At 55.5% G+C, this 22,702-nt stretch overlaps 8 protein-coding genes across 8 annotated transcripts; 3 read left to right on the forward strand and 5 right to left on the reverse strand.

The window, feature by feature from the left end:
* Positions 1-829: 829 nt before the first annotated feature.
* On the reverse strand, positions 830-1,776 carry L969DRAFT_51299 (uncharacterized protein; the record flags this gene model as incomplete). The annotated part of the gene is made up of 4 exons (XM_014711482.1): positions 830-1,146; positions 1,201-1,252; positions 1,297-1,563; positions 1,618-1,776. 4 exons carry the CDS (start codon positions 1,774-1,776, stop codon positions 830-832), a joined length of 795 nt encoding a protein of 264 aa, XP_014566968.1.
* On the forward strand, positions 1,738-5,858 carry L969DRAFT_532109 (uncharacterized protein). The gene is made up of 3 exons (XM_014711483.1): positions 1,738-2,081; positions 2,140-4,238; positions 4,287-5,858. Exons 1-3 carry the CDS (start codon positions 1,879-1,881, stop codon positions 5,831-5,833), a joined length of 3,849 nt encoding a protein of 1,282 aa, XP_014566969.1. The 5' UTR covers positions 1,738-1,878; the 3' UTR covers positions 5,834-5,858.
* L969DRAFT_88837 (uncharacterized protein) lies at positions 5,811-9,089 on the reverse strand. The gene is made up of 8 exons (XM_014711484.1): positions 8,714-9,089; positions 8,470-8,654; positions 8,125-8,416; positions 7,014-8,073; positions 6,682-6,966; positions 6,390-6,634; positions 6,191-6,340; positions 5,811-6,137 (listed from the first exon to the last, which is right to left on the reverse strand). The coding sequence occupies exons 1-8, from the start codon at positions 9,008-9,010 to the stop codon at positions 5,883-5,885; spliced, it is 2,769 nt and encodes a 922-aa protein (XP_014566970.1). The 5' UTR covers positions 9,011-9,089; the 3' UTR covers positions 5,811-5,882.
* A 125-nt stretch (positions 9,090-9,214) lies between these two features.
* On the reverse strand, positions 9,215-10,117 carry L969DRAFT_95475 (uncharacterized protein; the record flags this gene model as incomplete). Its single annotated transcript, XM_014711485.1, has 2 exons — positions 9,215-9,421; positions 9,479-10,117. 2 exons carry the CDS (start codon positions 10,115-10,117, stop codon positions 9,215-9,217), a joined length of 846 nt encoding a protein of 281 aa, XP_014566971.1.
* A 274-nt stretch (positions 10,118-10,391) lies between these two features.
* L969DRAFT_18412 (uncharacterized protein) lies at positions 10,392-12,338 on the reverse strand (the record flags this gene model as incomplete). Its single annotated transcript, XM_014711281.1, has 3 exons — positions 10,392-11,638; positions 11,824-11,882; positions 11,929-12,338. 3 exons carry the CDS (start codon positions 12,336-12,338, stop codon positions 10,392-10,394), a joined length of 1,716 nt encoding a protein of 571 aa, XP_014566767.1.
* Positions 12,339-12,513: 175 nt separating this feature from the next.
* Positions 12,514-15,025, forward strand: L969DRAFT_99455 (uncharacterized protein; the record flags this gene model as incomplete). Its single annotated transcript, XM_014711486.1, has 3 exons — positions 12,514-12,639; positions 12,701-13,763; positions 13,818-15,025. Exons 2-3 carry the CDS (start codon positions 12,899-12,901, stop codon positions 15,023-15,025), a joined length of 2,073 nt encoding a protein of 690 aa, XP_014566972.1. The 5' UTR covers positions 12,514-12,639; positions 12,701-12,898.
* An 81-nt stretch (positions 15,026-15,106) lies between these two features.
* L969DRAFT_50632 (uncharacterized protein) lies at positions 15,107-18,872 on the reverse strand (the record flags this gene model as incomplete). Its single annotated transcript, XM_014711487.1, has 4 exons — positions 15,107-16,386; positions 16,434-18,473; positions 18,528-18,638; positions 18,692-18,872. The coding sequence occupies 4 exons, from the start codon at positions 18,870-18,872 to the stop codon at positions 15,107-15,109; spliced, it is 3,612 nt and encodes a 1,203-aa protein (XP_014566973.1).
* Positions 18,873-18,940: 68 nt separating this feature from the next.
* L969DRAFT_76523 (uncharacterized protein) lies at positions 18,941-22,590 on the forward strand (the record flags this gene model as incomplete). The annotated part of the gene is made up of 5 exons (XM_014711488.1): positions 18,941-20,005; positions 20,055-21,095; positions 21,144-22,131; positions 22,186-22,458; positions 22,513-22,590. The coding sequence occupies exons 1-5, from the start codon at positions 19,257-19,259 to the stop codon at positions 22,588-22,590; spliced, it is 3,129 nt and encodes a 1,042-aa protein (XP_014566974.1). The 5' UTR covers positions 18,941-19,256.
* Between the last annotated feature and the right edge of the window lie 112 nt (positions 22,591-22,702).

Raw genomic sequence — 22,702 nt, forward strand, 5'->3', positions numbered from 1 at the left:
TGTGTGCCATATGTGTTGGCGACTGATCAGATCTGATAGCGATGGTAAACTTGTCAAGTGATTTACTTGACCACGCGATATCAACGATATCAACGTATATCAATGCTTCAACCGGGCGAGGCGGATGCGCACAGGCTGGGACAGCAGCAGCTAGCCTGAGACGCCGGGAAAGGCAGGAGCACCATGCAATCACGACTGTGCAGTAGCAGTCTGGCAATACGAGCACACGAGACTCGGGGCAGGAGTGACAATAATAACTAATGCAAACATGCACTTAAGAGTATACTGCGTTCAGGCGTGGGCGGTAAGACGAAAGGCGCGTTATATCGCGACTTGAAGTGATCTCTACACCAGGCAGGCCAATTTAGCTGTGCGCAAACTGTCTGCCTGCCATCTCGCAAGGCTATAAGAAGGCCTGTCCATTCTATGCATCCCATCTTCCAGTCGTTCCAGAAGTAGGACACCTGCTTGGAGCCTCTCAATGAAGCGCAGGGTGTTTGCATGCGTGGAGAATACCGTGGCCTCTCGAGCAGCGCAACAGGCAAGCTATCCTTCCTCAGCAAGCCAGGTACAAGATCTCGCCCCTCGCTTGAGGGGGGAAACGTAACGAGATGCACCGAGAGTGCACAAGGCGGGGGGAGCGTGAGCGTTCGAGCGATAGCAGGCGCTCGTTCTCCCTCGCATGGCGCTTTAATGAGTCCTGCGCTCGTTGACAGCACCGAAAAAGACTGATGGCCGCTAGTGCAGGCCACGCATCCACTTTGCATGATAATTTGCGCTGTTCTCGAAATGCATGTTTGCATTGATTCCTACTGTCACTCGAATCCAATCATTTTCTTGACTCTCGCTGGTTCTCACCGTCAGACTGCTCCTCTAGCCATGTTTGCTCGACGGTGCAGCCAGTCACGGCATCGCTGGCCTGATGAGCTCCCCCTTGTCTATCGTCCGATTCGACTGGCCTGGGCGCTAGAAGTCGAGTCTGCTGATCTGGAGGAGACAGATAGCATGAAGCGGGATCGGTAGGCCTGGCAAGTTGCGCTATCGCGTTCGGAGGCTCGCGGCTGTCGTTGTTTCGATGACCAGCATAGCGGTCTATGTACTTTGCACGCCTGGTTGATTGCGCAGCCATCTCGGGCGTGGGTACAGCTGCCCGTGAGAATCATCACTTGGGTTTGCGCGAGAGCAGCGGGGAGAACGTACCGTTGCGATGACTTTGGCCCTCAGCATAGCGTTGGACACAGGTCCATAGTTTCTCGAGTCGCGCGAGATGGCAGCATTGTCGCCTTGTAGCCATACATGACCGCTTGGTACGATGACATAGTCATCCTTGGCCGTCTCTCCCCATTCACCCGAGGGATCAAAGCAGATCTTGTCGCCTTCTAGCCCGATGACACGCTTGCAGACTACACCGTCTACATCGACGGGCGAGTTGAGTACGACTATGTCCCCTCTGGCTATACTGGGAGCTTTCTTCCTCAGCCTGAGGCCGAGTATCGACCAATGATCGAGCAAGACGAGGGTATGCTTGTGGCTGAGAGTAGGGTACATTGATGGTCCCGAGCACTGTCATCAGTAGCATGAGCAAGGCGAGCTGCAGATGCTCCATGATCCGCTGACTTGGCCAACAGAGACGACCCTGTTCATGACGAGATGGACGAGGCAGCCGACTTGGATGACTTGGACCGTCAAGCTGGTGAGGAAGGCTGATAGCTGGCCCGGAGGACTTCTTCGCAGCTGCTGGAAGCCGACCCATAGCCGGTCCCTCAGCCTGTTCATGGCCTCGGATTGATCGACTCGGCGACTTTTTGGCGAGAAAATTGGGATGCAAGTCAAAGTTGGCATCGACTGCCATCAGTGACAGCCGTCTGCTCAGCTAGCATGTCAGACCATAGCCAGCTTGACATGCTGCCTACCAAGTCCCAAGCCCAGCGACAGAAGGAAAAGATGGAGCGCAAAGCAGCTCAAGCGAAAGAGGCACAAGAGCAAAAGGGGATTAGCAAGAAGCGCAAGCGACTGCAGGAGCAGTACATCTCCAAGAAGCTCCGCAAATCACAACGCTCAGAGTTGCTCGACTCGCTCGCGTCAGTCTGCCGTCTCGCTGTGGGGCTTGATGTACTCATGGCGTATAAGGGATGACAGCGTTTCGCAAAGCTCGGTCGACAAGCCGCTCAATCTCATGACATCTTCCACGCTCGGCTCGAGGACATTCAGCTCGACGTCTGACCAGCTCGAAAAGACGCAAGCCCTCTCTGCACGCAAACGCGAAAAGCAAAGAGCCAAATCGCAAAACCGTCGAGCAGGCTATCATTCCGACTCGAGCTCATCTTCTTCCTCTGAACGGTCTGCGGACCAAGCAGCATCAGAACCTAAAGCGCCTGCCCGGACAAATGGCAAGCCAGTACCGTCGACCCCAAACTTAGCAGATGGCAACGCGTCATCGTCAAATGGACTCGGCAGCGCGCTTGCTTCTGGCGTTCAGATCGTCTCTCGACCGCCCAGAGAGAAGCGTCCTTCTGCAGCCGCTCTACTCAGATCGCGTCATGAAGCCGTCAAGCCGCATCTGAGGGCAATAGAAGAGACTGGCGGTCTCTCTGACTCTGACGAGGTTTCGTCCTCCCACGGCGAGCTTGGACAATCGGATGTCTCTGATGCAGACGAAGAGGGAGAAGATCCCGTGTTGGGTGCTGCGCTTGCTTTGCTAGCTGAAAGAGGTCTCGATCCCAAGCAACTCGAGACTTTGCGCCGACGAGCAGACGAAGAGGATGGCAGCGATCACACTGACGATCCTGCTTTTGGCAGCAGTAGCGATGACGATTCTAACAATATCAGCGATGCGGACGACGAAACAGAGGTTGCTTCGGATTTCGATGAGAACGAAGAATGGCAAGGTATAGAAACGATGGGACCTCAGCATGGTGCGCTCGCTGTAGAGCCAGTGCGACTACAGGCTGATCAGCCTGCACAAGCAAAGACCGACTTCAAGGCATGGGCGTCTGAGCAGATCGCGCTCGCCGATCCGTCGCAGCCCTCTTCTCGTACATCCCATTCAGAGCCACCAGCGAAGCATATCGTACATGTAGAGCAAGGCAGGGGACCGATGGGCGAGATGACCATACTGCCAACTCAATCCCTGCTCGATCTAAAGGCGCCAATCAAGTCAACGCCCGTGAGAGTCAGCAGAAGTACAGAGCTGCAAGAAGCGCGACTCAGACTGCCTATCCTGGCCGAAGAGGCAAACATCGTCGAGACCATCCTCTTGCACCCCGTCGTCCTCGTTTGTGGAGAGACAGGCAGTGGCAAAACGACGCAAATCCCTCAGTTCCTCTACGAAGCAGGTTTTGGCAGCCCACAAGGCGATAACCCGGGCATGATAGGCATCACTCAACCTCGAAGAGTCGCAGCGACGTCTATGGCTTCTCGGGTCGCTCACGAGCTAAGACTTGGACCGGAACGAGTGTCTCATCAGGTCAGGTTCGATTCGACTACTTCTGCGCAGACCCTCATCAAGTTTATGACCGACGGCGTACTGCTCCGTGAGCTAGCACTTGACTTCCTACTCACTCGATACAGTGTCATCATCATCGACGAAGCTCATGAGAGGACGGTCAACACAGACGTCTTGATCGGCACACTCAGTCGCATTGTCAGACTGCGCGAAAAGCGATGGCGAGAAAAGCTTGAAGGGGCGAAGCCACTCCGATTGATCATCATGTCTGCCACGTTGCGAGTCGAAGACTTTCGCTCCAATGCCACGCTCTTCGATACGCCGCCGCCTATCGTGGAGATCAAAGCGCGGCAGTTTGCGGTGACCACGCATTTCAGCAGACGCACTAAGCCTGACTATCTCGACGAGGCCTTCAAAAAGGCGTGCCGCGTTCACGCTCGACTTCCCATGGGCGGATTGCTAATCTTTCTCACGGGTCAGAACGAGATCACTACGCTCTGTCGACGGCTCGAGTCGCAATATGGCCGCGCAGCAATAGCAGACCGACGTGCGAAGCGCGCGCAGATTGCTCAGAGGCAGAAGCTTAGAGAGGGAGCACAGCAAGCGGCAGAAGAGCTGCCTATATTCGACGTCAGCATGGCCGATGAGCCCGAGGCTATGCCTGCAACAGATGCTGGTCGCAACACGATCGAAGAGCTAGAGGCGCTCGACGATACGGTCGACTTTGATGACGAGGAAGCTCTCGAGAGCGAAAGTGAAGAGATGAGTGATGTCAATGTTGAGCAAAGCGATGGTCCGCAATCGTTCGCTGCGTGCTCAACCGCGCTGACTTTCTATGCAGTTCCAATGCATATTCTGCCGTTCTATTCGCTGCTGCCGTCTCATCGACAGATGCAAGTCTTCGATGCTCCACCAGCAGGAACTCGACTCGTCGTCGTCGCTACAAACGTCGCAGAAACGTCGCTAACGATTCCCCATATTTCGTATGTCATTGACTGCGGGCGAGCCAAAGAGAAGCAGTTCGATCCTTCCTCGGGCGTGCAATCCTTCAAGATCGACTGGATATCGAAAGCCTCGGCTGCTCAACGCGCAGGTCGAGCTGGTCGAACAGGGCCCGGTCACTGTTACCGCCTTTACTCGTCTGCCGTCTTCGAGAGCTTCTTCACTGATCATACTGCACCGGAGATCGCTAGAACGCCTATCGAAGGTGTCGTACTTCAGATGAAGGCCATGAACATCGACGCCGTCGTCAATTTCCCATTTCCGACACCGCCAGAAAGGCCGATGCTTGCGAAAGCTGAGAGGATGTTGATCGGTCTGGGCGCCTTAGAGCAACAGCAAGCCGGTCTGGGCAGCAAGAAGCTGGATGCGCACGTTACAGAGCTCGGTCGGAGTATGGCGCGTTACCCTCTTGCGCCGAGATTCGCAAAGATGCTCGTCATTGGCCAGCAAGAAGGGTGTCTGCCATACGTTATCACCGCTGTCGCTGCTATGTCTGTCGGAGACCCCTTCCTGCACGAACAGTCGCTCGGCGACGATCTTGACGAGACAAGCAATATCCAAGGTCATATGCCAGCTACTGAGTTTGCTATCATCCGAGATCCGGGGATACGCCGCAAGGAGGAGCTCAAAGCGAAGCGGTCGGCCTACTTCAGATCACTAGAGCAATTCGCTGCCCTGGGCGCTGGGACCAGTGATGTCTTTCGTGTGATCAGTGCTGTCGGAGCATTCGATTATGCAGAGAAGAGCGCAAGCTTTTGCGAGAAGCACTTTCTGCGGGCAAAGGCGATGCAAGAGATTGATCAATTGCGACAGCAGATCAATCGTATTGTCAGTGCATACACTGGCGCAGACTCGGTCGACTCAGTGAAGCTAGCACCGCCCTCAACAGCGCAGATTAAAGCGCTTCGCCAATTGCTCACGGTCTCCTTCGTCGATCAGATCGCCGTGCGCAAAGACCTGCTGTCTTCATCTGCCGGCTCCGTAAAGGCGACGACGGAGTCGTGTCGGGGCATCGCGTATCGAGCGCTGGGCATCAACGAAGATGTCTATGTGCATCCGACGTCTGTGCTTTATTCGCGCCCGCCCCCAGAATTTCTCTGCTACCAAGAGGTCTTCACGACAAATCAGACATGGCTCAAAGGCCTGACCAAGGTCAACTCCGCGTGGATATCTGTGCTATGTCGGCCTTACTGCACATACTCAAAGACGCTGGAGACGGTTGCGAAAGCATCCGCTGATGGCAAGACTAGAGTGTGCGAGGTTGTGCCACGCTTCGGCGCCGGTTTGCTGTCAGGTGAAGGTCCAGCGCATACCGGCCTTGGCCTGGAGCTACCAGCGATGCAAGCGACGCAGCGTAAAGAAGGATCGCGATGGGTCATGGCCTAGCGACCGGATTCTACAATGCATCTGCGCTTACAACGTTGCGTCGTGTCTCTCATGAAAGGCCTAATTTGAGCATTGGGCCAGCTAGCTCGACTGCCTGCCATCGTTTGTCGTCCTCGGTATCTCTCCGTGATGCGAGATAGACTAGCGTGCTCCTGAAATGCTTAACAATACCCTCTGGGCTGCCATTACCTTCTACCAGACCTGATGCAGAGCCAAGCGAAGTCGGATGAACGTCTGTTGCATGCAGCGTATCGATGTTTGCAGTTATGAGCTCGATGAGGCTGTTGATGTGCTTGATACTTATCTGAAAACGTAGCGGAATATCAGCAAGGTCAGCTGACATCCGGCTGCGCTCACCGCTTCTACTTGTCTCTCATAGTAGTAGATATATTGGTCAAGCGTATCGACGTAGATTTGGACTGTAGTGAGCTCATCGATGCACGACGTCGCTATCCGCAGTGCTTTCTGTAGGCATTCGAGTACTCGCTTTCCATCTTGCAACAGTTGCTGTAGCTACATGGTCAGAAAAGCACTTGCAAGCGGCGGTTGGACTGACCTTGTCGGCAGGCGTCTTCTTGTGCGGCGTGTCAGTTTGCCACCATAGATGACTCGCCAGCGCGACAGCCGTGGCTTGGTGACCCTTCTTGAGCAGCTTGGCTCCATGTAGAGCAGCTTTCGTGATGAGCGTGTCGTAATTGTCCGTGGCAAAGACTCGCATCTGCTGCAAGGTGCCAATGATCAAGACGATCGCTTGAAGCTGCGCTTTGCTGTCTGAAATGCCATCTTCGTAAATCTCGAAGCCTGTCACTGGTGGTGAGCGCTAGCTGGCCTAATTGCGGTGCACGTACTCCGGACAGCAAATTCGTAGGCCAAATTCTCGTTATCCGCCTCGTCGGCAGCTTGCAAGGCTAGCAGGTATAATCGGAGACAGATCTCCGAAGACTCGACCTTGATATACAGCGAGTTGATGACCTGATGAATGAATTTGAAGAGCGTCGCAGTCTTGTGTGAATAATCTGCGAGTTCGTGCTCCTTATATTTGTAGCGCCGCGCGAGCTTAATGGACGCGACAATGAGGGGTGGAAACGTCCATCTTATCCTGTCGCCGCCTTCTGAAAGCTCCTTGCGCGCAGCTAGTAGGAGCATTAGCCGGACTAACTGGGCATTGCAGACGACTCACTCTGTAGCAGCTTGTATTGCGTCTCTACATTGTCAGAATAGAAGAGATGCAGCATCCGTGCGAGCCAGCCCTGCTCTTCCGCCATCTCTTCTGGATCATATTGAGGTGCGCGAGGCATGCCAGCGAACTGTCGTCCGCCATTCGGCATCTGCGCATCCCGCTGATCTTTGATCAGGACCTGACAGAGATCCAGTACGCCCTTGACGTCTTCGGGCGTTTCGAGCAAAGTCTCATTCTTGAGAATAGAAGCAACGACAGCATGTGCGATCGACCGCCGTGTCGCGTGAGGCTGTATAGCGAGCAGCGCATTGAAGCAAGGCAGGGCGAGGATAGTCAAAATGCTTGTGTATGAGTTGATTGGGCTGAGCAAGAGCGACAGGAGATTGGCGATCGTCAAAGGGTGATGGAGATCTGGGCTATCAGCAAATTCAGAGACTTTGCGTTGGGTATAGTCGAATATCTGGTCAATGTACTCGAGCCTGTCTGGATAGCACGAAAGCGACAGATTGGTGAGCGAAACGAGCAAAGCGGTGATGTCATTGAGGCCTAAATCTGGCCGGGCTTTGACCAGCTCGACAATCTGGTGCCAGAAGACTTCGAACAGCCGCACGTCCTCGGGTATGCCTCTGAATTTTCTGGGAGATGTCGGCGCGGTCTCGTCTTTGGGCGGGGCTACAAGGCTACTCGTGGCCGGCGAGGCAGCATCTGGTATGGGCTCTGGCTCCCGTGGCTTCGCGTCTGCAGCATCTGCAAATCCTGCTACTTCTGGCGCCAGCATGGTATCGACGGGCGGCTGCGATGGCTCGTCCTCGTCGTCATAGGTCACGGCTGCGCGTTTTGCCTTTTGCTCCTTGATCTTGAGCGCTAGCCTGCGTGCTTCCTCGTCCTTCTGCCGTTTGAACTCCTCTGGCGACTCGTTCTCGGCTTCTCGGGCAGCGTGTGCTGCCAACCGATCGATGAGCGCAATGACGATGGCTTTGATGTTGACCTTGGGGTGCAGCTGTGCTGTCGCCGATAAGAATGGCCCCAAAGTGCGGATGTGGAAATCGTCCGTGAAGACCTGGGAGGGCTCCGTCATTGCAGCTCAGCAAGGATCTCGAGGCTGACGCACCTGGATGACGACTTCCATGAGGTATTCTTGTGCGATAACGTCCTTGCAATTGACGACCTGCTCGAGCACGCTGGGCAAGATGATACGCTGGTACATCTCCAGATCTACGCCGTCGAGCTGGCTCAACCTGACGAGATTCGTGCCGACGAGTATGCGGAGTTCTTTGCGTTCTAGCTCGCGACGGTCACGATCGCGCGAAAGGCCCTGATGTTGCAGCCTGACCCACAACTTGTTCATTTCGATGAAGTTGGTCAGCACAAAACCGATAGAATCCTGCAGGTTGCCTCCTGGCCTACGAGAGCAGCGCGTGAGCTGGCGAGACTCGCAGTGGATGAGATAGCTCACCCATCGCTGTCGCCGACGGGCAGATGATCACGCGTCATTGCGCTCAGGTAGTTGCGTAGGAAGAGACCTCGGGTGGGATGTTGCACGCCTCGGGTCATCTCCATCATATCCTTCATGATCTCTTTGACGGGTGCGTCAGGAATGCTCATGTATACTGAGCCGACGGTGATCATGAGATAGAGCCTCTGCGTGCCGAACAGACCAACCCTCAGCTTGCCCGAGCTCGGGTGTCAGTATGACGTACAGGCACGATGTTGCCGGCATATTGGACGAGCTCGTACAAGTCTGCGAGATGATGCTTGCCGCTCGTGTGCGAGTCGAACAGGTAAGAGGACAGATGGCGCAAGTCGCAAGCCACATAGAGCTCGTAGTAGGCTTTCGGGCTGAGTGATGATGTCCTGAGTTCGGCCAGCATCGTCGAAGCTGCCTTGAGGCCAGGCATCAAGCCGTCCGAGGTGAGCGTTCGTCGCATCAGCACCGACTGCGCTTGGACGACCGCCAATGCATCCGCCAGCGACTTGCCATCCTCTGCACTCGCCATGATGGACTAGGCGCTCGCGCTCGAGCTCTTGCCGCCGCTAAGCCGGGAGAGAGCGAGCTTGTTCCTTGCCTGTCGCTCTCGCGCGTCACCGACACAACTCGAGACTCAAGTTCGATCTCAGGCGTCAAACGCAAGGCTACGGAGCTGAAGGTACAGTCGCATCGTTGTACATGGTCTAATGCAGCTATACACCGAGGAGACTGCTTATTTGCAGTAGGTGAGGCCATTGGCGTGGGCGACGACATGTCCCTTTGGGCACTCGATTGCGCACTGGCCGCTGACGCAGACAGGCTTGCCCATATGACCATAAGGCCGAGGGCAGGTGACCATCTTGGGTCCACAAGAGTCTGCGCACTCCGGGCTGACCGCCTTGCAAGCATTGCCGACGCGTTTGTAGCCAGTTGAGCATTTCTGTCATCGGTACCAGCGTGTCAGACCATGCTCGCCCCCGGAGAGGATCAGACTGACCCAGCCACAAGAGCCACAGCCGTCGTTGTCCTTGTTGCAGACTGGCATAGCGTGAGCAGGAACGCGTTGAGGGCAGTGCATGGGCATGTCGCATGCATTCTTGTGACCGGGAATGTGGCTCGGCAGAGGAAGAGGCACATGAGGCTTGGATGATTGATGCGCGGGCTTGTGCACCTTGTGAGTGTGGTGTGCTTCTCTGGGCGCCATGTGGTGCGGCTTCTTCGCAGGTGCAGGCGCGATCTGTGGCAGAGGCTTGTGGGCGGGCATGTGCACTGAAGCTGGCTTGTGAATGGGCGCTGAAGCTGGCTTGTGGACGGCCTTCGGCATCGGACTATGAGCGATAGCCGGCTCGTGATGAGGAGCAGACTCGGGTTGCCACTTCGGCTTAGTAGGGACATGCGGCATCGGTATGTGCTCGGATGACTTGTGAGGTACTGAGCCATGGACCGGCGTCAGCGGTACTTTGCCATGGCCGGATGCAGGTGCAACGGTGGGCATCTTTGACTCGTCGCAGTCCTCTGGCGTCGTGCCGCGGACTTGCAGTTTCAAGCCTTCGCTTGTCACATTAAGCGCCTGAGCGTTGACGAACGAGGCGACGGCCAATGCGAGGACTGTGAGCTTGATTATGCGGCTAGCCATTGCAATGGGGTTGCGGGCGACGAGATGGGTTCGGTTCACTGGGTGTAAAGAGCGTGGTAGGTGTCGTAGAGACTGTGGTGTGCGCTGATCTATCCTCTCGCTTGGGGCGGCTAGCAAAGATGGGCGCTGAATTGACTGAAGAGTATTTGTACGGTTGAGCTGTGCTTAGCGTCGAGCTTCCATGCAGATCGCAGAGGGTCAGAGCGCACATGTTTGCAGCCGTCGAAGTCCGTGCACACTCTCGATTTGAGCATGCGACACGTTCTGTGTACAGCTACGCGATGACAGATGGAGCTGTAGTATCGACAGGGTTCTGCATGCCGTTGTTCGTGCTTGGCGTCGATCTCAGAACCGCCTCTTCGTCGTTTGGCTCGGTCGAAGTGCGTCGTCCTTGCACAGCGATAACGAGTGTTGACGCCGATGCGCGCACCTGCTGATATAAGGCAGTAGGGCACGAATTGACTGTCGACGCGATGGGTGTACCATGCGAGCTTTGCTGTTCGATCTGCTGTGTCGCGTGATCATGATCCTCTTCGCGGTCAGTGGGAATGCTGAAGATGGACAGCAGCGAGTGACGCCATCCGCTGAGACGAGGATCCTGTGGTCCGGCTAGAAGCAGGGTCGAATGTCTGTTCTCGCGCGTATGATAAGCAGGCGGCACACCGCCCATGCGTCGTAGCCTCTCTAGCTCGAGATCCTCACAATCGCCCGTACCGAGATCGCCTGGCAGAGTGCGTGTATCTTCTGGCAAATCGTCTTCTATATCGATGCCTCTCATTTGCAGCGCACGAGTATCCCTGCGAATGCGTCTTGCGTGATTGACAGGCTGACGGAGCGCAACGTCGTATGTGGGCAATCTAGGTTTGCGACGAGCTGACACGGGCGGATGACCATATATTGCGACGAGTATGCGCAGACCACCCCGTTTGAGCTTACTAGCGGAGCACATCTTTGCCTCTGCTGAGTTGGCTTGTGGCGTCGATCTTGGCTTAGCAGGCATCCACATCCAAGCCAGTGCGCGCGTGAATGCCCAAGCGATATAGGTCTCCACGAGGATGATGACGATGAAGATGATGTGAAGGAAGACCAGGCTGACAGGGTTGATCATGAAGCCAGCCGAGCTAGCTCCATTGATGCCCTCGTTGATGACGATGAGAGGTCTGTCGAGGTCTCTACGCTGCTCGTCGAGCTCCTGAGCGATCAAGCTGGCTGAGATGATATACGAGGCAATAGTGCCAGCAAGAATGAGCAAGATGAGGATAGCTCTCAATGTGCAAAAGGCGATCCGACGCTGTCTCGCTCTCACACTATTGCGACCGAGATCGCGCTGGCTCGGTCTGCTCTGATGATGGTACAGACCTGTTCTGACGCTCAAGTCTCGCCATCGGAAAGCCGCAGCTGGTGCTGGTGTTCGTGGCAAGCGCACAGAAATTCGGTCAGGCCGACGGTCGAGCGTTTCGAGCATGCTCGGCGTGGGCGATGGCGGACGAATCCGTCCTGCTCTATCTGGCGTTGCCATCGCTGTGAATCAAGGTGAGAGTGAGCTTGCAAAGAGCATCTTGAGCGATCAGCGTAGCAGCTAGACGAAGTAAGCAAGCGTGAGACTTGGCCGAGCGAGGGTCAGAGCGCAATCGCGACTAGCGAGCCTTGAGGGATAGTGGAACAGCCGTGCATACATACATCATGCGGTGAATCTCAAAACCGACGGACGAAGCCTTGCTGCTGTACGCCACCTTCGAGGCGAGAATGACAGCTTTTGCAGTATCTGCCATCGTGTGAGCTAGGAAGGCCGTGTGGGAGAGGCCACGTACGGGAGACCATTGCTCTCGAGAAGATGACTGTCTAGAGCCTTGCCACACTTGTCGCCCGCGCATCGCAGGCACCGTTTATGCCAGACCTTGCCAACAGCGAGTGTTCGTTCTGCAAAGTAGACTGTCGATCCACAGCGAGAACACTGTTCTGGCGCGCCGAGCACGCGGGTCGGTGCAGGACCAGGGGAGGATTTGGGCAAAGGCGAGGGCGAACGGGACTGTGAAGTCAGTTGGGGCGCGAGATTGGAAGGTGAACCAGGCGCGTAGGCTGAGGGTGAACCGGAAGCGAGTGGCGCTCGACGATCGTCACGAATGTCATCGAAGCCGAACGTGGGTCTGCTGATTGCATCGATCTTGGGCGAAGGGACCGGACTGCTCTGACCCGATTTCGTTTCGTACTGAGCGAGCATCGCGCTCCCAAACCCAACGCCTGCTCTCGATACTGAGCCGCGTGATCGTGTCAGACTTTGGCCCAAGGCAAACCTTTGGGACCGAATGCTCGCGAATGACAATGCTTGCAGTAGGGCTGTCGCGTCGCGGGGTCAGCTCAAGAGTACGGTGTTGGACACCAAGTCATGTGGAGCGCACGTCGCCTTCATGATCAACGAGCGCGCCTGGCTGAAGCGTCTTCTTGCAGCCGAGGCATGATAGACAGGGTCGATGGTACGGTCTTGAGGCTGGTCCGAGGACCTGTTCGGCAAAGTAGACTCGCTAGTCGCGTGGATGAGACAGTCAGCGAGCGGGCCTGAGCGCATTGTGGGTTCACACACACCTTGCCACATCGCGCGCACTCTGGCGCATTAGACACGAACTGTCGCGGTGCAGATCGATACGCAGACGGGCTGGACGTCGCTGCCATTGCCGATCCGGGCCTCGTCGTCGATCAGCGCCCAGCACTTTCTCGCTGGCCCTGACGCGATTTTTCTGCTTATCGGCTGGCTCCTGTCGGGTCGCTGTCGATAGCAGTGACATGTCGTGGCCAAAGGTGTACGCAGGCGCATCTGTCCTGCTCGCGTGCTCGGCAGGATCCAGCGAGACGAGCGAGCCAAGGAACAAGCGCAGGCGGACGGTGCTCGTCATCGGCTCTGGACGATTGGCGGCAATTCGATCTTTCGCCTTTCTCGAAGCAGGCTACTCCGTCCTGCTTGCTTGTGATGCTGCCCAGAGCCTCGATGCAGAGCTGTCACACCGTATAGCCTGCAACGAAGTGGCGGCGCTGTCACTGAACGCGCACGATGACTTTGACGGCTGGCTAGACGGCAATCTGTCTCAATCGCAGTACCAAGATCTGGCAATGGTCATCGTCACGGACACGCTCTACGCTCGAGCATCATCCATGAGGTCACTTGATTCTGCTCGGTCGATGAGAGAGGCCTGCTACGAGAGACGGATCCCCGTCAATATTGCAGATCAACCGAGCTTATCAGACTTTGCTTTCCCTGCCAGCCATCGATGGGGAGACGACTCCCCCCTCCAGATGGCACTCACCACAAACCAACATGCTTGCAAGCTCGCATCCCGGCTCAAGAGGATGCTCGTCACTGCCTTGCCTCGCGATGCAGGCCAGGCTGTTGTCAGAATTGGCAAGCTGAGGCAACAGGTCAGATCTTGCGAGGTCAAGCATGCTGTGCTCGACCAGTATGAAGAAGTGGAGGAAGGCTTCTCCAGTCAACCGCTCAATATGCCGGTGCGACAGATGGCCGTCAGTTCACCTCGACCCAGTCGATGCACTTCCCCCAATCGGACAGGCAAAGCTTGCGTCTTGACGCCACAGCTAGACACTCAGTTCATCGGTCTCAACACAGAAACGCGAATGAGATTCATCTCTCAGATATGTACGTTCCCTCGTCAGCTGACCCGCAGTGATCACTGATGCCAGATCGTTCTAGCCGAATATTGGCCAATCGAGCGACTGGCGCAACTCGACGCCGAAGAGACAACGCGTCTGCTGGGCCTGCATTCCGGAAACCATCCAGAAAGCAGCTCGGCGATCTCTACCAGCTCAGCAAGAGATCACTCTCATGTCGACACTCCGTCGAGCACACTTAGACACCACGATTCGGCCGTTGCCTCCCTCGTCGCATCGCCGTTGCGGTCCAAAGGTCTCATTCTCCTCGTCGGATCGGGCACAGGCTCGCCTTCCCTTCTGACAGTCGCAGCTCACCGTGCGCTCACGCAAATGGCTACCGTCGTCCTCAGCGACAAGATCGTGCCTGAGGCCGTTCTCGCGCTCGTGCCGAAATCGACCAAGCTCATCATCGCTCGCAAATTCCCTGGCAATGCCGAGTCTGCGCAAGAAGAGCTCATGCGACTCGCGCTCGAATACGCAGGCCAGGGCCATACTGTCGTCAGACTAAAACAAGGCTCCCCTTACCTCTACGGACGAGGAGGTGAGGAAGTCTTGCATTTCCGCAAGCACGGTTACGAGTGTCTCGTCGTGCCGGGTGTCAGCTCATCCCTTGACGGTCCTACAATGGCAGGCATACCGGTCACTCAGCGAGGAGTGGCAGATACGCTCACGATCTGCACTGGTGTCGGACGAAGAGGCAAAGGTGTCGTTCTGCCCGGCTACGAACGTACAAGGACGCTGTCGATCCTTATGGGTGTCGCTCGTCTCGTCTCTGTCGTCGAAACACTCACACAGTTGGCGAGCGATCCTGCCGCCCCGCCTGCAGCACTAGAGCCAACGGGCGAGTCACTCCTGTACGAAGGCAAACGTACTCGGTCCGGCACACCTTATCCGCCGTACCTGCCCATTGCCATCATAGAGCGAGCTTCGAGCTCGGACCAGCGCGTCATCGCCTCGACGCTCGATCGTATCGTAGCAGCTCTACAACGGCATGGTGAACCACAGCGACCGCCCGGTATGATGGTCATTGGGTGGGCGGTCCTCTCACTGGACGGCGAGGGCGATATAAGCATGCTGGATGATATGGAAGCCTTGCAAGAGGACGAATCGCTCGACCGATTGCAACGTGATGCAGCTATTGAAGCTGCTGATCGGGCGCGCATCGACCGTTGGCTTGCCGGCGAAACGGCTATTGTTCGCGAGGGCCTACCAGCTCGATGGTCGGACGTCTTCGAAGCCTCACTCTAGACGGTTCCAACTTGTTGTTGACATTGTGATGCATTACAAGACAAGGGATAGAATAGATTGCGTGAATCGTGCTGTGGATTTCTACCACTCTAGCTTGTTGCTGCCGCAACCACCACCACCTTCAGCCTTTTCAGGCTCATCTTCTCGTGCTCCTTCTGGGCCGACAATCTTGATCTGAGTCGCTGCATTGAGCCCAAGAGCTTCTGATTGAGCTTGTTTGACAAGCCACTTGTCTGTACCCAGGACGGCGTCAAGCGCGTCCTTTGGTGGCAGCAATACTTCGATGTCGCCCGTGCCGTCTGCATCCTCGCGAGCTTCGAAGCTCATGATTGAAAATTGCTCATCATTGAGACACTCGCCCGTCTCCAGCTGGAAGCCACGCTTGTGTAGAGGACAAGCGACATAGAGGCCCTTTGGCCCATCGCCGACGATGCCATGATCGAGGACGAAAGCACGTTTGTGGGGGCACATTTGCTGGGTCGCAAAATAGCCTTTGCGCGGGACGTGATAGAGCGCTAGCTGTGACTCGCCATATTTGAGGGCGGCGTGGCTCGTGTTCTCCTCGTTCGGCCTGAGATCATCAACGTGAGCTACTTTAATCCACTTCCATTGCTCCTTCGGCGTCGAGATCTGCGAAGTTGACATCTTGATGCCTTCATAGTTCTTCGGCCAATCTGCCGGTCGTTTTTGCCCACGCTCGGTGATGAGCTCAGCCTGGTCGACCCGCTCGTCCGTGTTGATGAATTGTCTGAATTGCTTGCGGATTTCTGGCGTTTCGACTGCTTTCTTCCACTCGCATTCGTAAGTGCCGACGAGCTTCTCCATCTCGCGCTCCAGATCGCCGCAAATGCCCAGTTCATCTTGCAGAATGATCTTCTTCAGCTTCTCGATGCCGCCATCGAAGCTTTCGACCCATCTAGCTGTTCGCTGCAACCGATCGGCCGTGCGAATGTAGAACATCAGGAACCGATCGAGGATCTTGATGACCTTGCTGGGTGGCACATCTGTCGCAAAGAGCGTTGCATGTCGAGGCGTCGAGCCACCATTACCACCGACAAAGATATTCCATCCCTTGTCGGTCGCAATAAGACCAAAGTCCTTGCCTTGCGCCTCTGCGCACTCTCGAATGCATCCAGATACGCCGCCTTTGAACTTATGCGGAGATCGGACGCCTCGATAACGGTTTTCGAGCTGAATTGCGAGGCCGACTGAGTCTCCGATGCCATAACGGCACCATGTCGTTCCGACGCAAGACTTGACCGTTCGCAAGGACTTGCCGTAGGCGTGGCCGCTCTCGAAACCAGCCTTGATGAGTCGCTCCCATATGTCAGGCAAGTCTGCACGCTTAGCGCCAAACATGTCTGTTGTGCTCATAAGCACAATCGTGAAATAAATTAAGACTGCGCACCTATACGGACACCGCCGGTAATCTTTGTATACAGTCCGTAATCTCTGGCGACCTCGCCGATGACAATAAGACCTTCTGGCTTGACCTCGCCGCCCGCCATGCGAGGGATGACTGAGAAGGTACCGTTGCGCTGGATGTTGGCAAGATACTTGTCATTCGAGTCTTGGTTGCCAATATGCGCGGGCTTCATGATATGCTCGTTATAGATACTTGACAGGATGCTGCCAATGGCCGGCTTGCAGATCTCACAGCCAATCGATTCAGGTTCGTTGCCAAGTGTGGTCATTATTTCTTGGAGTGTCTTGAGCTCTTTCACCTTGACAGTCATGAAGAGATCCTGGCGCGACATTGCAAAGTGAGGGCAAAGATCCGTGTTGGCTTCCACGCCTGCCTTCTTCATCTCGGCGTTGAAGATGCCAGTGATGAGCGGCATGCAGCCTCCACAGCCCGTGCCCGCTTTGGTTGACGTTTTGAGATCGCCGAGAGAAGTACAGCCGTCTTTGACGCAAGATGCGATCTGCCCTTTGACGACATTGTGACACGAACAGACTTGCACGTCGTCGTCTAGGTCGCCACCATCATCTTCGCCGCCTGATTTGGCGCCGATGATGAATTGAGAAGGCGGCATGTCGAGCGGCTTGCGTTTCTTGACGATCGAGACGAGCTTGACATAGTCGCTCACGTCGCCTATCATCATGCCACCCAGCAGATATTTGCCATCTGCAGAGAAGATATACTTCTTGTAGATACTCCCGAACGGATCCTTGTAGGTCAGACATTTGATGGGCTCATCTTTACGGGCAGATTTGCTGCTATGTGACACTTTCGGTAAGCTGACGGTCTTTGAGTCGGGCTTCTCTGCAGTCTGGTTGTCGCCCTTGGAACCGTCTTCCGGAGGGTTGTCAAGTGACGTGCCAGAAGGCTTGTTCTGCTTGTCCATCGGCTGCTGAAGCGTACCATTCTGGGTCTTCTTGTCCTCATCGAGTTCGACGGTGACGGTCGCGTGAGATTCGCCATTCATGGCTTTCTTGCCGTCACCATTGGGCTTCGCAGCTTCTTGGGCCTCTTGGGATTGGTGGCGGGCTTGGTCTACCTTTTGTAATTGCTTCTCATAAGGCGACTGATCTGCGAAGAAGTCGCCAAAGGATGCCACGTCGACGCCCATGAGCTTGAGCTTGGTACTTAGATCAGGATCATTCATCTTTCGAGGCGCATGCCCGCCTGTCTGTGTAAGATTGAATGAGAGGATATCGGCCATCTCTATGCCGGGTGAGATAAGTCCATAAGTGTTGCCTTTCCAATTGGCAACTTCTCCGAGAGCGTAGACGTCCTTGGCAGAAGTTTGAAGATCCTCATGGACAACGACACCGCCGCGCTTGTGGCATTCGATGCCAGACTGACGAGCGAGTTCATCTCGGGGTTTGATGCCGATCGAAAAGATGACGAGGTCCGCGTCGTGAACGGTGCCATCTGTCATCTTGAAGCCTTTGAAGACAGGCTTGCCGGTCTCTGGATCTGACTCGGTGACCATCTCCGTCGGTGCGACATTGGTGAGCACACTGACACCCATAGCCTCGATCTTTCGCAGGACCATCTCGCCTGCGTCTGCATCGAGCTGACGTGACAGCGGAAATGCTTGTCGGTTGATGATGCTCACGTCAGGTACGGTCGGGAGATCGTAGACAGCTTTTGCCGCCTCGAGACCGAGCAGACCGCCGCCAACGACGACAGCTCGCGTGACGTCGTCCTTGTCGCCATAGTCGATGATCTTCTCTAGATCGGCGATGTTGCGATAGACGAAGACGCCTGCGGTCTCTCTGGCTTGCTCCTCGCTCACAAAGGGCGGCAAGCCTGCACCTGAGCCGGTGGCGAGGACACAGTAGTCGTATTTGAAGATGTGATTCTTGTCGGTGTGGACAGTATGAGCCTCTGGATCGATCTTGAGGACGGTCTCGCCGAGATGATAGGCAAAGCGGGAGGGCGAATGCTTGGCATACCACGAAGGCGGATTGAGCAAGAGATCGTCGACATTGCGATGCTCTGCGCGTGTCGATCAGCCAGTCGCATACCGGCACAAAGGCGAGCATGACTCACCAAAGTACTCTGTCAGGCCGACTCGGTTGTAAGCGAGATGTTGCTCCTCTCCACAGGTGACGATGAAGTATTTGCCCTCGGTATCGAGGTTGAGCATCTTTTCGATGAAAGCTGCCGGCTAGACCGTCAGCTGTGGCTACCAGGCCGGCAAGAGAGGATCCTACCGATGCCAACCATGCCAAGGCCGACGACAAAGATGACCTTTCGCTCATCTTGTGGCACGAGAGCTTCTTTCTCGGTGGCAGATAGGCCCTCTGTATCTAGAGCAGGCGGATCGGTCGGAATGACCTTTGGCTCGCCCTTTGGCTCGCCGTTCTGCTTAGCCTCGACAGCCACCGGTGCCATACTGTCTGTTGGTCACTCCCTGGCCTCTGTCGGGCAAGCCTCGAGGAGCACTTGGCCTATCAGCTTCGACCGTTTGCGCTTATCGCCAATTGGCAAATGCCGCCGATCACTTTCAATCGAGCCGCTAATCTTTTTTTCACAATCTGCCGCTGCCACGCAGCTCATTCGCCCCTCTGGCCCAGCCCATCTAACCTGGAGAACACATCAGACCGGTAGGGATTCGTCCGCCGGCACATATAGCAGCTGGTCGTGAAGCCTGAGTGACGCTTTGGGCTCGTCCGGCCTCAACAGGCGCTTATCAGTCAAGCCTGTCACTGCTACACCACACAATCTCGGCTTCCCGCGTCCTGCGCTGCTTCGACTTTGAGATCGGCTTGAGTGAGTATGACATCCATCGAGGCGGCAAACAAAGCTTCGAGCGGTCGACCGGACTACAAGACAAGCTCATCTACTGGCTCGCAAGCTTCCGCAGGCCGCGCGCCCACACCGCCGGAAGGCCAAGAAAGTACCGCGAGTGGCAGTGAGCCATCGGAGTCGACTGCTACCACATCGAGAACCGATTCGTCCGCAGAAGGCTCGGAACATTCGTCCACAGACGATACTTCACCGTCACTGTCGCGTCGATCCTCGCGCTCATCAAAAGAATCGCCGCCCAAAGTCATCCTTGGCGGTGCAGATGAGGGGGTCAAGCATATCGACAAGGCTCGCCTTGATGGGACTTCTGGTGCCATCGCAGGCTTGCCAGACGCATCCTATGACAGTGATGATGAGCCAGAGCCAATAGCGACAGACCTACCACAGCCATTCTATCCTGCTTCCTTGGACGCGCAAAGCAAGAGCGATGGCCTTCCACGAGCTATACCGGCCAAGTATAATTTGCCAGCTTTGCCACGATTAGCCCAGACAAAGACAATAGACAGTCAGGACGCGGCCACGCCAGATAATTGGGTACCACGAGACGAACGCCTCGTCCGACTGACTGGCAAGCATCCCTTCAACTGCGAAGCAAAGATCGGTACCTTGTTCGAGCAAGGTTTCCTCACCTCAAGTAATCTCTTCTACGTTCGCAACCATGGCGCGGTACCCAAAGTTGATCAGCAGATGGCCGATGACTGGACCATTCGCATTCATGGGTATGTCCGCGCTTTCCGTCTGTATGGTATTACTGACTGGCATGGGTAGCTTGGTCAAACGTGAGCTGACGCTGACACTTAAAGAGCTCAAGGATAAGTTCCCGACCGTCACGCTCCCTGTCACGCTCGTCTGCGCAGGCAATCGTCGCAAGGAGCAGAACGAAGTCCAGAAATCCCTCGGCTTCAATTGGGGCGCAGGAGGCGTGTCTACAGCTCTCTTCACGGGTGTCTATCTAGCGGATATCCTGGCATACGTCAAGCCGTGTACAAAGGGTAAAAGGGTTCAGAGACTTCCAACATTCGAAGGCGAAGAGGTGCCTGAGGGCGAGACCGAGATACTCAGAGCCCGTCATGTCATCTTTGAAGGCGGCGATAAGCTACCGAACGGTCCCTACGGCACTTCGCAGCTCCTCAACAGGGCAGCGGACAAGACCAAGGGCATGCTCATCGCTTGGGCAATGAACGGTCTACCTCTCGAACCTGATCATGGCTACCCTTTGCGGCTTGTCGTACCAGGCCAGATCGGCGGCCGCTCTGTCAAATGGCTCAAAGAAATCGAGATCTCACACGAAGAATCACAGCACTACCTACATTTCTTTGACAATCGATTGCTGCCCACAGAAGTATCGCCCGATCAAGCTAGAAACGAGAAGCACTGGTGGAAAGACCCTCGGTATCTCATCAACGATCTCAACATCAATTCTGCTATAGCTAAACCGGATCACGAAGAAATACTCAACATCACACAATCTCCTGATGAAGAGGTATACACCGTGCGCGGCTATGCGTACGCCGGCGGCGGCCGACGAGTCACACGCGTCGAGCTATCACTTGACGATGGCGAGACGTGGGAACTCTCCCAGATCTCATATCCCGAGGATCTCTACCGTGCAGTTTGTTACTCGGATCCCGTCTACGGCTCGCTCGATCTCACAGAGCGAGATACGTGCTTCTGTTGGTGCTTCTGGTCATACGACGTGCCGGTCGGCAAGCTTAAGCAGAGCGCTTCTATATCCGTACGAGGGATGGACGAGTCGCTCGCTCTTCAACAACGCGATATGTACGTCAATGCCACTGGCATGATGAACAAGTACGTGTCTCGTGAGTCTGCACATCGAACGAGCTGACAGTCTCCCAGTTGGTGGTTCCGGGTCGTGCTGCACAAGAGCGAAAGCAACATCCGCTTCGAACATCCGACACTCGCAGGCGTCGCGAAAGGCGGTTGGATGCAAAGGCTCAAAGAAGAGGGGTTGGATCCCAAGTATCCCGAGTTCAGGACAGATCAGTCGACGTCCAAGGTCAAGCAAGAAGTCAAAAAGGAGCCTAAGAAAGAGATCAAGATGACCAAGGACGATGTGACGCGCAAGATGACTTTGGCAGAGGTAGCCGAGCTTAGCACAGAAGCTGACCCTCTGTTCGTTGTCAACGGGCATGTATACGCTGGCAAGGACTTCTTGCCAGAGCATCCCGGCGGACCAGAATCGATCACGCTCGTATCTGGCGAGGATGCATCAGAGGACTTTATGGCGATACACTCTGCAGATGCGAAGCTCAGGCTTGCCGCTTTCCATATCGGCGTCATCGAGGATGATGGACAAAGCGCCGTAGCCAAGGCTGAAGACGATCAGGACGAACAAGCGCCGATATTCCTCCACAAGAGCAAGTGGAAGAGAGTCAAGCTGGAAGCCGTCACAGATGTCTCGTACGATTCAAAGCTGTATCGATTCCGCTTGCACCGCGAGGACCAAGATCTGGGTCTTCCATGCGGGCAACACGTCTATGTCCGTTTACGACGGAAAGTGAAGACAAATGCAGGGGAGAGCGACGCGATCGTCGAAGGGGAAGGGGAGCTAGTGCAGCGAGCCTATACACCCGTATCGACGCAAGACGCCAAAGGTTTTATCGATTTGCTCATCAAAATCTACTTCCCCAGCGAGTCTTATCCGACTGGCGGAAAGGCGACGACTGCATTCCATGCGCTTTCGATAGGCGACGAGATCGAAATGAAGGGACCTCTGGGCTCTTTCGTCTGGGAAGGCAAAGGCATGGCCAGATGGAAAGGCAATCAGCGCAAAGTCAAGAATCTTGGCATGATATGCGGTGGAAGTGGCATCACACCCATTTTGGTAAGTCTGCGAACTCGATTATCGCACTTCTCGCTAATGCAGACGATTCTGCAGCAAGTGCTGCGGGGTGTGCTGCACGACAAGGAAGATAATGACACACATCTGTGGCTGCTCGACGGCAACCGGCAATTCGAAGACATTTTGTGCAATGAGGAGCTCGAAGAATTGGCTGCAGCGCACAGTCATCGATACCGATTGCACCATACGCTCACGACGGACAAGCATCCCGCGGGCTGGTCATACAGCAAAGGCCGTATTGATGACAACATGCTCAAGCTTCACCTACCGCAGCCTTCGGATGACGCGCTGATCCTCATCTGTGGACCTGTACGTCGACCGGTGTGCCCCATCAAGTACGTGCTGACCGAGTTGAGTCCGCAGGAGGGCATGATAGAAGGCGCGAAGAAGGGCCTCACACGGTTAGGCTGGGACATCGCTAGCAGCCTCGTTGTCTTCTAGCTGGCTGGCTGGCTGGCTGGCTGGCTGGCTGGCTGGCTGGCTTGCTTGCTTGCTTGCTTGCTTTTCCACTTCATCTGTAGCGTCGGCCAAGACACATGTATCGCGGTTGGGG

The sequence above is a fragment of the Mixia osmundae genome, assembly GCF_000708205.1.
Source record: "Mixia osmundae IAM 14324 unplaced genomic scaffold scaffold_7, whole genome shotgun sequence".
Lineage (NCBI taxonomy): Eukaryota > Fungi > Basidiomycota > Mixiomycetes > Mixiales > Mixiaceae > Mixia > Mixia osmundae.